Source organism: Lipophrys pholis (assembly GCF_963383615.2).
Source record: "Lipophrys pholis genome assembly, chromosome: 17".
NCBI classification, from domain to species: domain Eukaryota; kingdom Metazoa; phylum Chordata; class Actinopteri; order Blenniiformes; family Blenniidae; genus Lipophrys; species Lipophrys pholis.
The window spans coordinates 3,823,438-3,838,698 of record NC_137643.1 but is presented as its reverse complement, the minus strand read 5'-3'; the positions used below and the strand labels follow the sequence as shown (position 1 = coordinate 3,838,698).

At 48.3% G+C, this 15,261-nt stretch overlaps 1 protein-coding gene across 1 annotated transcript in view; it reads right to left on the bottom strand.

The window, feature by feature from the left end:
- macf1a (microtubule actin crosslinking factor 1a) overlaps positions 1 to 15,261 on the bottom strand; it is a gene marked incomplete at its 5' end in the record, with an annotated part of 210,032 nt that overhangs the window by 48,973 nt on the left and 145,798 nt on the right. The window contains 24 exons of the mRNA XM_080485773.1: positions 531 to 713; positions 935 to 1,252; positions 2,583 to 2,789; positions 2,873 to 3,061; positions 3,254 to 3,852; positions 4,048 to 4,324; positions 4,405 to 4,632; positions 4,831 to 5,030; positions 5,882 to 6,011; positions 6,162 to 6,400; positions 7,043 to 7,105; positions 7,193 to 7,304; positions 7,382 to 7,538; positions 9,514 to 9,680; positions 9,790 to 10,107; positions 10,257 to 10,456; positions 10,536 to 10,659; positions 10,774 to 10,947; positions 11,027 to 11,218; positions 12,281 to 12,448; positions 12,706 to 12,879; positions 12,958 to 13,137; positions 13,942 to 14,175; positions 14,269 to 14,418. Of these exons, the coding sequence (XP_080341899.1) occupies positions 531 to 713; positions 935 to 1,252; positions 2,583 to 2,789; positions 2,873 to 3,061; positions 3,254 to 3,852; positions 4,048 to 4,324; positions 4,405 to 4,632; positions 4,831 to 5,030; positions 5,882 to 6,011; positions 6,162 to 6,400; positions 7,043 to 7,105; positions 7,193 to 7,304; positions 7,382 to 7,538; positions 9,514 to 9,680; positions 9,790 to 10,107; positions 10,257 to 10,456; positions 10,536 to 10,659; positions 10,774 to 10,947; positions 11,027 to 11,218; positions 12,281 to 12,448; positions 12,706 to 12,879; positions 12,958 to 13,137; positions 13,942 to 14,175; positions 14,269 to 14,418 (4,983 nt within the window). The remainder of the gene's footprint in view (positions 1 to 530; positions 714 to 934; positions 1,253 to 2,582; positions 2,790 to 2,872; positions 3,062 to 3,253; positions 3,853 to 4,047; positions 4,325 to 4,404; positions 4,633 to 4,830; positions 5,031 to 5,881; positions 6,012 to 6,161; positions 6,401 to 7,042; positions 7,106 to 7,192; positions 7,305 to 7,381; positions 7,539 to 9,513; positions 9,681 to 9,789; positions 10,108 to 10,256; positions 10,457 to 10,535; positions 10,660 to 10,773; positions 10,948 to 11,026; positions 11,219 to 12,280; positions 12,449 to 12,705; positions 12,880 to 12,957; positions 13,138 to 13,941; positions 14,176 to 14,268; positions 14,419 to 15,261) is intronic.

Below are 15,261 nucleotides of genomic sequence, written 5' to 3'. Positions count from 1 at the left end.
ACACACACACACACACACACACACACACACACACACACACACACACACACACACACACACACACACACACACACACACACACACACACACACACACACACACACACACACACACACACACACACACACACACACACACACACACACACACACACACACACACACACACACACACACACACAGTTACCTCATGGTCTCCAGAGGTATGAGCAAGACAGACAAAAAGGACAGAGACTCAGACCTCCTCGGAGGCTCCCGCAGTATTGAATGTCACTATTCATGACACACACACACAAAGAGCTGTGCTGTGCTCTGGAGCTCATGTTACGCTGAAAAACTTCTGTTTATCTGTGCAAATCAATTTAGCGTGACTGTCAAAGAGAAGATGTGAAGAAGCTGGTGTTCCACTTCTTTGTTCACACAAACGAACAAGAAACTGCCTGAAGCCGAAGCTGGATGGATACATGTGGAATTATTCACAGACGTGTGGCACTAACCACCTCGATATCACCAACAGCCAGCTTGTCTTACCTTGAACTCCTGCAGCTGCTGTTTGATGGTCTCCACCTCCGTGCCCACCAGGCCCTGTGAGTTCAGCCCCTCTTCAGCTCTTCCCAGCATGCCTTGCAGCTCAGCCACCAGCGTGTAGAAGTCCTGAACTCTGCCTGCAGCGTCCTCGATCTGGTCCAACCGGGCCTGGCCACGCTCGCTCAGCTGCAGAAGAGAAATCAACAGAGGTGGCGTCATGAGAGGCTCAGCATCATGAGTCGCCTCCACCATTTTCTTTTTGCTCTGAGCTTCTCTTTTCATTCGTACGTCACCACTGAAAGTTTGTGTCTGTGCTCTCTCCTCTCTGTCCCTTCTCTCTCTACGTTCCTGCATGTTGTGCTTGACACGATATAAATATGAAATGAAAGTGTATTTCTCTCTCTCACCTTGCCGGCCTGGCGGCTCAGAGCCTCGGTCTCCCTGCGGAGGGCCAGGAGGTCGGGCGAGGAGCCCTCCCGCCGCAGCATGGTGGTGCACTCCGAGGTATGGCCCTCCAGTTCGGCCCTGAGGCTCGCCACACGGGACAGGAAGCCTTTCAGGGCGTCGGCCTGAGAAGCCAGAGAGTCTGCGTCACGTCCAACGGGGCTCAGAGAGTCCAGCTCATCGTCCAGGTCCGCCAGGCGCGAGAAGACATCCCGCACGTGAGACTGGACCTCGCCAACGCCCTGCAGCCGCGACTCCAGGGAGGAGCAGCAATGTTCAATCTAATGAGGAAAGAATTTCAGTCAGTCCAGTTTGAATCGCATCAGATCATTTATACACAACTGCCAATGTATGAAGAAAAAACAATGTACTGGTTAATATACAGTGTGTTTTCATGTTCTCACTGTGTGTCTGTGGATGTCCTCTGGTTTCCTCACTGAAGTAACTCTAAGTCTGAAGTAACGAGTTAATCTGAAGAGCACATCAGGCTGAACGTGAGTTTGTGCTTTTGCTTTTTGAAAATACTTTTGGACGGAGAAAATGTTCCAAAACACCAGAAATGAGTTCAAACTGACGTCTACGTCAAACCAGCTGCACGTTAAGCAGGCGCACTGCCTGTGTGGTCAGTTTCTCTGTGTTGAAACCAAACAGCTCGCTGCGACAGAACCGAGTGTAACAAAGCAGAAAGTGATGCAACGACAAGTAAAAATAGATTTGTGTCTGCGGAGGTGCAAACAGGAGACAGAAGGATTATCTGAGCCTGATCTACATCATCTGCTGCAGCTGAGCAGCAAAGACATCAGATCAATATTTCAAAAAAAGATAAATAAAACATCTCAGTGAATCACAACGCGGCGCGATGGGCTCTGGATTGTACACATCGAGGTCTCCTGTGATAGACGTGACCTTAAATGGAGCATTTGGAAGCTGGATTATAAAAACGAGCTGCGATGTCGCTGGGAGCCGAATTCTTGACGCTCCAGTTTACATTACACAGCGACCATATATGACCACTGCAGCCGCTCTGCTCTCCTTCTGATCACTGACACACACCACTTCTCCACTCCAGACTGAATTGTTAAAGTTACAATTATTCAAAACTCTTCCGGCTGCTTTCATCGCTCGCTATCCTCCTTTTTCCTCCCATCTAACAGATTCTGCTCTTCTTTGAAATGTTGGTCCAGTTTGGTTTGGACCTCTTGACCTTTCGTTGATCAGGTTTGAGATTAAACAGTCTCCAATAACGCTAAAGAAAATTTTGATTTAAATTAAATCAGTTGCCATGGCGTGATTTGGCATGCATATTGCTCATGACCAAAGATGAGCATGAGACTGTAACGACAGCAAGAAACTTACAAAGCAGAGAAACAGAGTTCCTGTTTCCACAGTCCAAATCGCTTTCTGATGTTTTTCATATTTCCTTCTAGAAACCTGAAGATTGTGAGTTCTGTGCTGAGTGAGGTTGTGTTGTAATGTTGCCAGTTGTTATTCTCTCTCTCATGGTGAGCGACTGTCCTAGAGAGCCTGACAGTTTGCTGCAGCTTCACCTCAGTGGGGGAAACCAGTAACTCAGGAGTGTTTAATATTTAGCTTCCATCTCCTGCTCATCACCTTGTCAGTAACGTCATCGTAGTCCTTCTCTGTTTCTTTGGCCTGGTCCTGCAGTCTCTGAGCTCCTTCAGCACTGCCCCCTGGTGTCCGGGGGGCGTCCTGCACCAGCCCTTGGGCCAGATCTCTGAGGTACACCACCTGAGGCTGCAGCGACCTCAGACTCTCCTGCTGACTCCGCAGCCTCTCCAGACTTTTAGCGCTGCACGCCTGATCGAGAGCGGAGAACAGACAAAACTATTACATAAAAACATCAGGAGCACACGAGTGTAAGGTTTGTTCTGTTTCAGTACCTGAGGTCCCAGAGCCTCCTGAACTTCGATCTGATGCTTGGCAGCCTCCAGCCTTCTCTCCACAGCCTGCCTGCCCTCCTCAAACTCCTTCAGGCGGCCGGCCAGCTCCTCCAGCTGCGAGCTGCGGTTCTGCAGCTTCTCGCTCAGTCCGTCCACCCGCCGGTTCAGCTGCGCCTTCTCATCCCTCACCTACAAAACAACCGCTCATTCTTTTACAATCCGAATTTTCCCAAGATTCCCAACAACATAAATTTCTGCTGCTGCTGCAAACCGTGAGACAGGTTTGTTCCTCGGTGCCAAACGGTCTGTATGAGCCTGGTGCATTAGGTTCTGAGGTAAATGAGTAAATGCAGTGATGTGGACGTGAGTCACAGTGTGTACCTCGTCCTCCCCGATGCAGCACTGCTCCAGCAGCTGATCGGCTGCAGTGTTGAAGGCTTCCAGCAGCGGCTGCCTCCTCTCCAGGTCCAGAGTCAGAGCACGGGCCTTCTGCAGGGCTTCATCCAGGGCGGACGACTCGAGCGACGGCTGGATCTCTCCATCCTTCTCTTCACACTCCGAGAGCCACGGCGTCAGCTCGGCCCTGTGCTGCTGGTAGGTGTCTGCCTTGCTGAGGGTGGTCTTCAGTCGGGCCTCTCGCTCCGAGATCCGCCGGTTCAGCCCCTCCCAGTCCTGACGCAGGGAGGCCAGACGGGACTGCAGAGCAGAGCGCTCGTCTCCTCCTGCCGGGAGGGAGGCGAGCAGCGACGCTCCTTCAGCCTGGATCAGCTCGTAGGAGCCTCGCTGACTGGCGATCCCTCGCTGGAGCTCATCCGTCTGCGCCAGCAGGGAGCGGATGGCGTCGGGCCGGCAGGGCAGGGACACGGCGGAGGACTCCCGGAGGTCCGTCTGCCGGTCCAGCCACGAGCGCAGCTCCTCAAACATCTGCTGGAACTGCTGTGTGGACGACAGCGCGGCCTGCAGCTGAGACAGGCCATCGGCTGGGGAGAGAAGAGCAAACTCAGGACATGGGGAGCTTTTCTAGTCACTTCAACAGAAGCAACACTTATGAAACATGAATTTGTTTGAAGAAAAATAAACTAGAAGCATACAGACTGTAGCAGGTGTCAGAAAGTGAATGATAATAAATGAAAAGAAAAAACTAGTCCCCGTGGAGTGATTTGACCTCCACTCACCTGCTCGCTCCTCTAAGCTCCTGATTGGCCCGCTGACGCTCTCCAGCCGTTTCTTCAGCTCCTCCTTCAGGTAGGGTTCGGCCACGATGGCGCTCAGTTCGTGGCAGAGCCGCTCTGCCTCGGCCAGCTGCGTGCGTCTCCTCTCCAGCTCCGAGCGGATCTCGCCGGTCTCCTGCAGGCGGCGTTTCAGCGCCTCGGGCTGAGCGCTCAGAGAAGCCTGAGCGTCCAGCTGCTCGCCCAGAGCCGACACGCTGGCGGAAAGCTCCCGGAGCAAAGCCTGGGCAGCAGCGGAGGAGGATTTCAACCATTGATCGTTGCAGCCTGAAAGTCAGTTGTAAGTAATGTAACTAAACCTACCTGGTATCGTTCACTGGTTCCCTGGGCCTGATCGATGTGGTTGGACCTCTGACTCAGTTTGTTTGTCAGATCCTCCCACTGCTGCGAGATGGAGCCCAGGTCATTCTGCACCTCCAGCAGGTCCTTGGGGTCCTGAGCGGAGTCGCCGCTCTGCGAGAGGATGCCCTCAGCAGACTGAGTCAGCTGGTCGAACTGCGGCCGCCGCGTCTCAAACTCACGCAACATGAACTGAAAGAAAGAAGACGAGAGACTGAATCCTGTCGAGTGGATCAGCGAAGGATCCAAACTAAACCCGAGTTTACAGATCCTGAGCTGGAGGGTTTTAAGGCAAATTATTCATTTATTTCGCTTTTACATCACATTTACTGCACCAAGTATCAGTTGTGGCTCCAGGTCACTGTGTGACTGCTGGTTTCCACGGCGTACCTGCACTTGCTGTTTCTGAGTGTTGAGCATGTTGGGGTCGATGCTCAGGGGTCCCAGCACGCTCATCATCAGCTCCTTCTCCCGCAGCCACGGGCTCAGCTGACTGGCTGCCGAGGCGAAGCTGCCCAGCCTGTCGGCACACGTCTCCAGCTCCGTCTGCCTCTGAGCCGCCGTCTGATTGGCTGTTTGCCAGCGTGAGTCTGCACGAAATTATCGACGAGGGTGTGAATGAATGTCAAGATTATAACCACATGTTGCAACTTGAAAAGCTGATAGGAAAGAACATTTTAGACAAAATGGTTCTGCTCTGTGCTTCTATCGGTCAGTACTGGTGATGTAATGAATCTCAACATTTCCCCTTCTTCGTCTCTCCTCCTCTGACTCCAGCGTCTACAAGTGTAAATGTGTCTCAGTGTATGGACTCGCTGCACACGGCTTCTAAAAGGCATAAAATACAAAACCTTCCTGGATTCCACCTCACATACTTCTGTCTCAGTTACCTCATCTGAGGCTTTTGGTAAAAATATCAAGTACAAATGACTCGACAGGAACACTTCCCACTCACTGCCTGGACAGTATTGATCTCACTTCCATCTCTCAAGAGAAGAGCTGTACCACTTTCTTTTGAGCTGCGTTCAACACGGTGAAGATTGGCCACGTTTTACTCTCTCACCGCTCGATTCTGAAGCCGTCAGTAATATTTCCTCTGCTAGTTTTCTCCAGATTAACCGAGGAGCCAGATTTCTCTACCTGGATGTAATCTTTCCTCTTGTGCTTGAAACTTCCTGATTGCTTTAATCAACTGTTGCAGCAAAACATTAACACTTTGTTCAACCCTTCTCCTCTTTATATCTCTATAAAAGCTGTGATCATTAACTTCACATGCCTTGTTACCACCTAATTGGAAAATAGAGCCAAACGGTTCAGTTTAGGATTAAAGGCTCTTAATGTTTCCTCTGCAACAGATGGTGGACCAGAAAAACACTATAATAATAATAATTTGGACTTTTGTTTTAATTCCTGCACTGGTTCCCAAATGTTCCGTACGTACCTATTTCTTGTAGCTGTTGTCTCCAGGAGTCGGCCTCGGGAGAATCTGGGTTGTCAGCGATGAGTTTCCTCAGATTATTCTTCAGCTCCTCGACCTTCCCAGAGTGATCGGCCAGCTCCGAGAGCAGAGCCTGGAGTGGAAGAGGAGAGAAACAACTTATTTACTGTGAGAAAAGCAACTTCTCTATAATCACAGATCAATTTCAGGTTCAAGAGTGAAGTTTAAACCCCACAGAGGCGTGTAAACGCTGTATTTATCTGAGGGAAATGAAGCCGTGTACCTTGTTTTCCTGGGCCTGAGCGCGCACAGCCTCCGGTTTGGAGGGCGAGGCGGTCTGGCCCTGCTTCAGGCTCTCCTCTCGAGTGCTCAGCCAGTCCTTCAGCTCCTCGGTTCCCGCTCTGGCCTTCTGCCGCAGCTCCAGTGACGTCTGCTGACGACCCAGGCGATCCTTCAGATCGCCGCCCAGGGCGTCGTATCGAGCGTTCACATCGGACACGGCCACCTGAAGCTCCGTCAGGTCTGACGGAAAGAAAAAACATTGAATAAAGAATCTTTACAACAGATACGTGATGAATGATAGTTTCTACTTTCAAACAATTTGTGAATTGTATGAAGATCGTTTATAGTTTCAAATCAAAATATAATTTTGCACTTGTATAATGAGCTCAGTAATATTTTGGCTTTGCGGTAATATGACTAAATGCTACTTATTCATATGTTTACATTCATCATACATGTCATTATAATCATATTTTTATGTACTTTAACTGTGTCATTAAGTCTTGTAAAATATAAAAAGTACAATTCAGTAGATGAGATTTCAGACAGAAGGACTCAAGTTTAGACTTTACTGCAAATTGTTGCAGATAGTTTTTTCCTGGTAGAAAAGAAAATCATTTGGAGGAACGTTTTTCTCATAATACAAACAGTAAAAAGAGTCAGAGGCCAGTTAATACTCCACCTATTCTAAATGAGAAACAAACTCCTGTGTGCTGCTTCCAGATGGATTTTCCATCAAATCATCGGCTTCACAGGAAACATGTTTGCTTTTTGAACCCGTCTGTTGCAGTGACGTCACGTCGAGAGCAAAAAGCCCCGGCAGGGTTCAGGAGGAACCACAGAGGAACCTTAGAAACAGAGCGAGCTGGAGGAAGGCCTCACCTTTACAGGTGTGAATTCCATTGAGGCTGCTGGGACCTGCTGAGCCATTGATGTGAGGAGCACCTGGAACAAAAACACATCATCTCAACACTCTTATCCTCACACTGAGGGAGGGTTTTTCTTGGGCAGGCCTAAAGTGCTCCTTCTCACCAGTTTTAGTTTGTGGGGCGGTGATATCGATGATGAGGGTCTCCAGCTCAGAGCCCGACTTGTTCAGGTCCTGAACTCTGGATCCCTGCGACTCCCATTCGTTCAGTAAGTCCTGCAGTCAAACGGCATTTCACTGAGTCTCAGAACTGAAACAGCACCTCAAACCCGAATAGGTCCGGTGGCTCTCACCTTGAGCTGCTGCACTCTCCTCTGCAGCCCCTCTGTGTTCAGGTTGGCCTCTTTGGACGGCAGCTGGTCCTGCGCCGTCTGCAGCCACCTGGCGAGGGAGCCAGAGAGGCCGCGGAACTGCAGCAGCTGCTGCTCGCAGGCCTGGACGGCAGCAAACCTGAGAAAGAAAAACAGAGATCTGGGATCAGAGATCCGGAATATGGAGGATGACGTTTGACTTATGATGAAAAGAGGTGGTGGTGAAAAAAACAAACTCATTTCAGTTTTCAGGCCAAAGTATAGTGATCATATGATCTTTTTGGGATGATTATGAGCTTTATTCCTATAAAACAGGAGCAGATAAAGCATTGTCGACATGAACAAGCGATCCGGAGGCTCTATTACCTCAACCTCGCTCCCTTTCTGTGTGATCAGTGAGGCTGCGAGAGCCGACTGCCTGTAGACAAAACAGCTCAGAGCTCAGAGACTCCGTCTGGCACCGAGCGGGATCATTATCACGCTGCTGTTTCTTCCTCCCGCGGGACTGCAGGCCGCGAGCTATCCAACAGGGCAGTTTACAGGACGGACAATGAGCTGTGCAATGCTGCGAATGTTCAGAACCGAGAGTCTGTACATGCTCTACACGCAGCAGACCCAGAAACTCATGAGAAGCACTGAGTGAGATGATAAATAAGCCTGCATGTCTTAGAGACATGAGGAGCCCGTCCACACTGCGCAGCACAACACTACAGTTTACATTTAGATATACAATTGGTTCTTTTTATTAAATTAGCTGCTATAATTCTAATAAATTCTTGCAGGAGATGATTTTATAAAACTGGCAAAGGGTGAAGAGAGACTGAAGTGACTCATTACTGCCACCTAATGTACAACAAAGGAACTATTGGATTTTAAACAAGGCCTTTAAAGAAACAGAGAGTCTGATTGTATTTGTCATTATTTGATGTATTATGCTGATTTAAACTGCTCAAATATATTCAAACAATGCCAAAATGTTCCTTTATGGAACCGTTTCATCTTCAAATCTTTTTGAAAATAAACAATTTCAAACTAAATGTGATTGGCATTAAGAAATGTGTCCAATCTTTGTTGAATATACATGACCAGCTCACTCAACTAAAATACAACCCACTGAATCTGCATCAGCCTGGCGGTATTTCTGATCTCCCCCGTTCACTGGCCTCAAGTGTGTTCGTTCGCCGACAGCACGTCAAGCTGGGTCGGCATAGCAACCGGCACTTCGTGAGGGTTACAAATTTAGAAAACAAATTTTGGAAATGCCCGCAGCTCGCCGTGTTCCTTGGAGACGGCGGCAGATTATTCAAAGTCTGCATGTCAACACACCTTAACATAAACTCTAAATTTAGACCCGGCTCTAAGGTTTGACGAACATGGAAAAGGAGCCGACGCTCGTTGTGTGAAAACCTGCGATGCAAACATCTGAAAACTGAAGAGATAACTGATGTTCGTCTGCAGTGCCCTCTTGTGTAAAATAAAGCAAACTCTGAGTGAAAGCTGAGTTTGGACCCCTTGATAAACTGGTTGCATGAGATCAATGGACGATGTTCCTCTGCAACTTGCAATCCAGGAATCATTTTCTTAATTTAACATTATTAAATCTGCTGTTTAACCTTTAGAAATGCATTTCATGGAGGACATTGGATGTGAATCTGCCAAACTGTGTAAATTAAACTCTAAACATTCAGACTCAGGAAGGCATGGAGGTCCTGTGTTGAATCATAACAAGGAGATCAGAGCGAGGGACTCTTTCTATGACTAACGTGACGCAGTGCACCAGTCATTCATGTTATCAACATTTCCTTCATCCAACACACCCAAGAAATGAATTCTCACCTTCTGACTGAAGCTATTGCAATGTGTGCTGAAGCCTTCAAAATGGGACTGGTGGAGTGTGTGTGAACCCTGCATGTTCTACCTGGGCCTTCATGTCTGTAACCTGTTGGTGTTTTCCAGTCCAAAAACATGCTTGTTAGATAAACTGGTGACCTGTGCAGGGTGTAATATGGCTTTTTTCCAGCCCTCGTGATTCTAATCAGGGTGAATCAGGTGTGAAAGATGGATTGACGGGTTTAAAGTTGCGCTCCTCACATGAGATCTGTTGACATTCTTACCTTTCGTTGACATTTTCTTGCAGCTGGGTGAACTCATCAGTCACTCCTTTAACTTTCTCCAGTAGGCTCTGAGTGTTACTGAACGCTTTGGATTGGCTGAGTTCAGTGCCGAGGTTGCAGAAGGATTTCAGCTGGCCGGCTTCCTGCTCCAGCTCCGATTTGACCTCCTGAGAAAAGTAGAGCAGATATAAATGCTGGATGGAGGCGTAGCATGACCGATCCTCTGAGCTCCACGCTGGCGATGATCTGCTTGTATAATCTGAGCGCTCCGCTGACCTCGATGGTCTGTCTGTAGTCGTCCACGCTGCGGTCCGGCTGGCCCGCAGGGCTCAGGGCCTTCGTCCGGCTCTGAGAGAAGGCCTGGAGGTCGACGCCCAGCCGCTCGTAGTTCTCCAGCCGGGGCAGCAGCCCTTTGAGCTCGGCCTCCCTCTCGGCCTGGCTGGCCTGAGCGGCAGCGTAACGCTGAGTCAGCTCGTCTAAGCTGCCCTGCAGGCCCGAGGCTGTGGAGGCGTCAGAGCTCTGAAGCAGTTTGGAAACCGAGTCCCGTGTTGCTTCCACGCTACCCTGCCGGGAGAGCAGCTCCTGTCGAAGCTTCTGCACCACAAAGGGGAGAAATCCGCTTACAAAATATAACTCACAAAAGATATGCAAAGATGTTTTTGCTTTATTAGACCTGTTATACTGTCAATACTGTGAAAAAGTCACCATCTTTTTTTTGTAAAACTGGTACTTGCTAGTCCGACCTGGTTCTGGGTCAGGGCCTCCTGGACAGCCTGTGCGGTGGGCTCCACCGGCCCGGGGTGCAGAAGCAGTTTGTCCAGCCAGCTCAGCAGACCCTTCAGGCCCTCCTGCACGCTGACGGACTGAGCCACGGCCGTCTGCAGCTGTTCAGCCCGCTCCGACACCGAGGTCGACAGAGAGCCGAACCTCTTCTCCAAACCGTCTGGAGCGACAGACGAAGCAGGTTTGAGGCTCATAGTTGTAAAAATGAGAGCAGACGAAGATCCTTCCGGTTAAATTACCTGCAGCACAGAGGATGTCGACGGCTTTCAGAGAAGGAGACTCGTCGGTGCTGACCAGATCTCTTCCTGCTCTCTTCACCTTCTCCAGCTGCACCGAGCGCTCGGCCAGCTCGTCTTGGAGGAGCTGAGGTCAGAAGACAAACAATCAAATCGACATTATTTAAAGTCTGATTCGTGGCCATTGTTCCGTCTCCTCTCTGGTTGTGCACTTTGTTCACTATCGTCACTATGAGCTCACCTGTACTTGTCGCAGCGTGTTCTGGAGGTTTTGTGGGTCCGTCTCCCCGCTGGGTTTGGTGATGCTTTGGTTTTGTTCCTGAGTGCTGAGCCAGGAGTGTAGCGAGACGACCTCATCCTGGTACTGCTGGTATCTCTCCAACAGGCCGGACAAACGGCCGCCCAGCTCACTCGACTGCACAGAACAAAGATTATTTGTCAGGTAAACTCAAAACTGGGCTAAATACTGTGTTTTATTTCCCATCATTCCTCACCTTGGTGTGTAGAGTTGTGTATCTGTGGTTAGCATCCTGCAGCTTGTCGGCTACCAGCTGCTTGGTGCCGTCCAGAGCTGCATCCGATCCGCCTACTTGCTCCAGAGCTCCTTGAACCGAGTCCAGGACCTTCTGACCCGAGATGGAGACGAAGCGCAGGTCTGCTTTGTGGCAAATCACATCTTCGGCGAGCTGCAGACACAGAGCCAGACACACTGAGCAATAATGAAAAACCATTCATCACAATCTCAAACACTTTTTCTCTCGCACGTTGTGGCAAAAACTCAGATTATGATCAGCAGGAATGTGTTAAAACTCCACGAATGTGGTGTCTGGGGACATGTAGCATGAAAATTACCCCAAACTGCCTAAGTGGAGTTTCTCAAGAGAGTCTCAGATCAGAAGGTGTGATTATGTGAGGAAAAGTGGATGAAACCTGAATTTCTTCCACGGATGGTTACAAGTGGAAAAACAGCAAAGTTAATCAATGTGAGCTTTTAGTCGCGGTCCAGATTCAGAGAGTGATGTTTCTCCTTGAAGGAGCTGAAAACAGACTCGGCTTGACTAAACAGACCTCAACATTTACCTTTACAAGCCCCTTTAAGCTTCATTTCACTCTTATAGCTGCGCCACAGAACAGAGGGGCGACACAGGCTAAATATCCAGAACAGAGAACTTTAGATATCTAACTTGTATATTAACAAACCTCTTGTTAATCTTGTGTCGGTTTCTTAGTTTTCCATCTCTCACTCCGAGTTTACCTTTTAGTTGCATTATTTTCTATTACCTTGAATAAGTTATACACGTGTGTGTGTGTGTGTGTGTGTGTGTGTGTGTGTGTGTGTGTGTGTGTGTGTGTGTGTGTGTGTGTGTGTGTGTGTGTGTGTGTGTGTGTGTGTGTGTGTGTGTGTGTGTGTGTGTGTGTGTGTGTGTGTGTGTGTGTGTGTGTGTGTGTGTGAGTGATTGGCAACAGATTTTCTCCAGCATGAACGTGTCGTGGACCCATTTTGGCTGCAGTTGTTTCTGTTTTTAAAGAATCTGGAGCAACGTTGAAACAATCAGGAATTTAACTGTCTGGAAAATGTCCCGACGCAGGACAGAGTTCAGAGACAGAGTTCAGAGACGGAGTTCAGAGACGGAGTTCCCGCTGTTTAATGGGAGTATTCTGGGTTTGTTTAGGGAGAAGCTGGTTTCACATTGAGCTTCCACCAGAAGGATTTCGATTGTGTTGTTGGCATCAGTAGATACGATTACCTTCCTGTGTTCATCCAGCCTGCCCTTCAGCCCTTGTGCGTCAGTTTCTCCTTCCCCCAGGGAACGCAGCTCCTGCTCACTTTGTTCCAGCCAAGTTCCCAAACCGCCATGTTCCTGCAGAAACTTTGTCAGCTCGTCCTTCAGAGCCTCCGACTTCCTCAGACGGTCCTACAGGAGACACAGATTTATGAGGTTTTACTCATTTTCTTCAGTTTTTAATGGCTTCAAACTACTTTTCATGACAGTAGACCTACAGACTGTTGTGTTTGGTGAATTAATTCTAAGATAATCATTGTGTATCATGGCTCAGTTGCTACAGCAGGTTGTGTTTTAATCTCACGGTTGGTGACTGACACTAACCTGCCTCCAGTGCAGTGAAGTTCATTTAGTATTTACACAGACTTTAGTACTGACAGTATGAGTACCTGGCAGCTCTGCAGTCGGTCCTGGTGCTGAGCCTGCAGCTGGTCCAGGGCCGCTCGCAGCCGCTGCTTCTCCTCGGGAGGAACGGTGGAGTCCGGTTGGTCCAAAAGGGAGCGAGTGGACTGGGTGATCTGAAGCAGCTGAGCCTGCTGAGCCTGAAGCTGCTGCAGCTCCGCCTGACAGAGATCCAACATCCATCATGTGTTCGTGTTGTTAGAAGCTGAGGAGGATAAACTTGGACTGAAGATTCTCACCTGAAGCATCTCTGTGTGTGACATCACAGCGCCCTCTGGCTGTGAAAACGGTGTGTCGGGAAGATCTCTGGTTATTCCAGCTGCAGCTTCCCTCCGGCCTGGTTGGTTCAGGGATGACAGCTCATTCAGGAGAGAGTCGATTTGGCTTCGGGTGTCCTGCATTTCCTCCACTGCCTTCGCCTGGAAAAGGTTGAAAAGGTTAAGTAAAAGAAAAGCGTGCGATCTGACACATCCAGCACACAGTTTGCACTATTTTGATCCCATTTTTGCAACAACCAGAGAGACGCAGCACTTCCTTCTTGTTTTCTGGGACTAATTTGATTAACAAACTAAAAAAAATGAGTTGATTCACGGTCGTCTGCTTTATTCTCATTCAAAACTGAACGTTTCTTCATGGAGCTTATGTTTGTGTAAGTTAATAATTACAGTTACGAGTTTGTGTTTTTCTTTTAACGTTGTGAATTTGTTCACCAGGTTCTGTACATAACAGAATAAGCTGGGACTGTTACTTTAAACTCTCTTCGGCTCAGCTTGTCTGTATCATGTGCTGTGTTTATTTATTCAACTTTATTTATATCGGGCCAAATACATAAACATCGCCACTTTGGATAATTCTGAATGAAGAGGACGGAGAGGAAGCAGCCTTAACAAAAGCAAGGAGTTACTCAGTAGTGTCACACAAAAGTACTTTTACTTCAAATGTATTCCTGCCATAAACGGTGAAGTCTAAAGTCTGATAGTATTTAACAATACTTCATTTCTTTTAAATTTATTTATCCTTCCAATTTAACCCCACAAACTATTATCTGATTTTCTCTGTAACTTTGTGTTATAAACCCATTTAGGTTCCTCTGTCCTTATTGTCCCAAATCCTTCATTGAACTATTTTGAGTAAATTGATCCCCCCCCCCCCCGAGGAGACATGTGAAGCCTTCAGCACCAAAGATCTCTTCATCTCCCTCATTCTGCTCCTCCTCCTCTTACCCTCTGTGTGTTTTGCTGCACCGTGGTGTTGATGGCCGTGTCCAGCTCCGTCACTGACGTATCAGCCGAATCTGTCAGGGCGTTGTACTGCTCCTTCATTTTGGCCAGCGCCCCCTGCAGGTTCTGCCGCTCCTCCGGACTCAGACTTTCTCCTCGTTCTGCCAGAAACTCCTCCACTGAACGGATGGCCTCCGATACGCCCTCACCTTTAACCTTTAAGTCCTTCTGCACTTCCTAGATGGTTGGTGAGGACAAGAAGAGGAGATTTTTACAAACATCCTCGAGATGATTAACAATATATAGAAATAACTGGAATCTGTTTCATACCTTCAGTTTTCTTTGCTTCTGTTGTAGGGCGTCTACATCACTTGACTCTGCTCCACCTTTCTGACTGGCCAACAAACTGGCGGCTCCAGCCAACCACATATTCAGGCCTTCGAGTTTCTGAGAGCACTCCGCCTTCTGCTGTTGGGCCACCTGAGAGAAAATACAGAGTGAGAAGGAAAAGAGCAAAGACCCAAAAAAGAAAATGTGAGGGGATCTGAAAAGAAGTACATTGTGAAGAGTCTAGATATGACTTCAAGCTAGAAAAAAAACACATTTGATTCCAGTTAACTGGTTATTAAACTCCCAAATACTCTAAATTGTTGTGTGGCAACACACTTTGCAAAGCTTTGAGCAGATTGTGTCCAGAATTCACACTTACACACTCAAAACAGACACACAAAGAATACATACAAACATGTTGGTCAAGCAACAACACACAACACAAAGAGATCAAACAAGTGTGTTTATTTGCAGTTTTTCCTCTTTCGGCTGCGTATTCAGCCGAGACAAGAGGAAAAACAGAGAAGCACTGTAGGCAGCGAGGTTTATTATCTGAGGTGAGATCTCTGGCCTTCACCGCCGTGACACAAGCCATTTTCCTCAGTGGCAATCTGGAACAGCAAGGCAGACATGTTAATATTAAAACACACCTTATAGAGGCATGCAGAGGAGCTGTACAGACCTGTGTGGTGGGAGTGAGGCCGGTGCTGCTGTTCATGTGAGGTGGCAAAGCATTTGCAACAGCAGCAGCAGTTTGTGGATGTTTGAAGTTAAGTTTGATGTGTGAAGGCACAGAAATGTCAAACTATGGTGGAGGTTAGTGAGTTCACTTTGGACTTGTCTGGTTTGAAATGATCAGAACTCTGACGGAACACGAGTCTTCAGATCCGGTGTGAGGAAGCATGACAGCAGTTAACAGCAGGACAAACAGCTCCTGAGAAGCTACGTGAACCACACGGCATTCACAGCCATCTCCATCATCTTTTTTCCAAA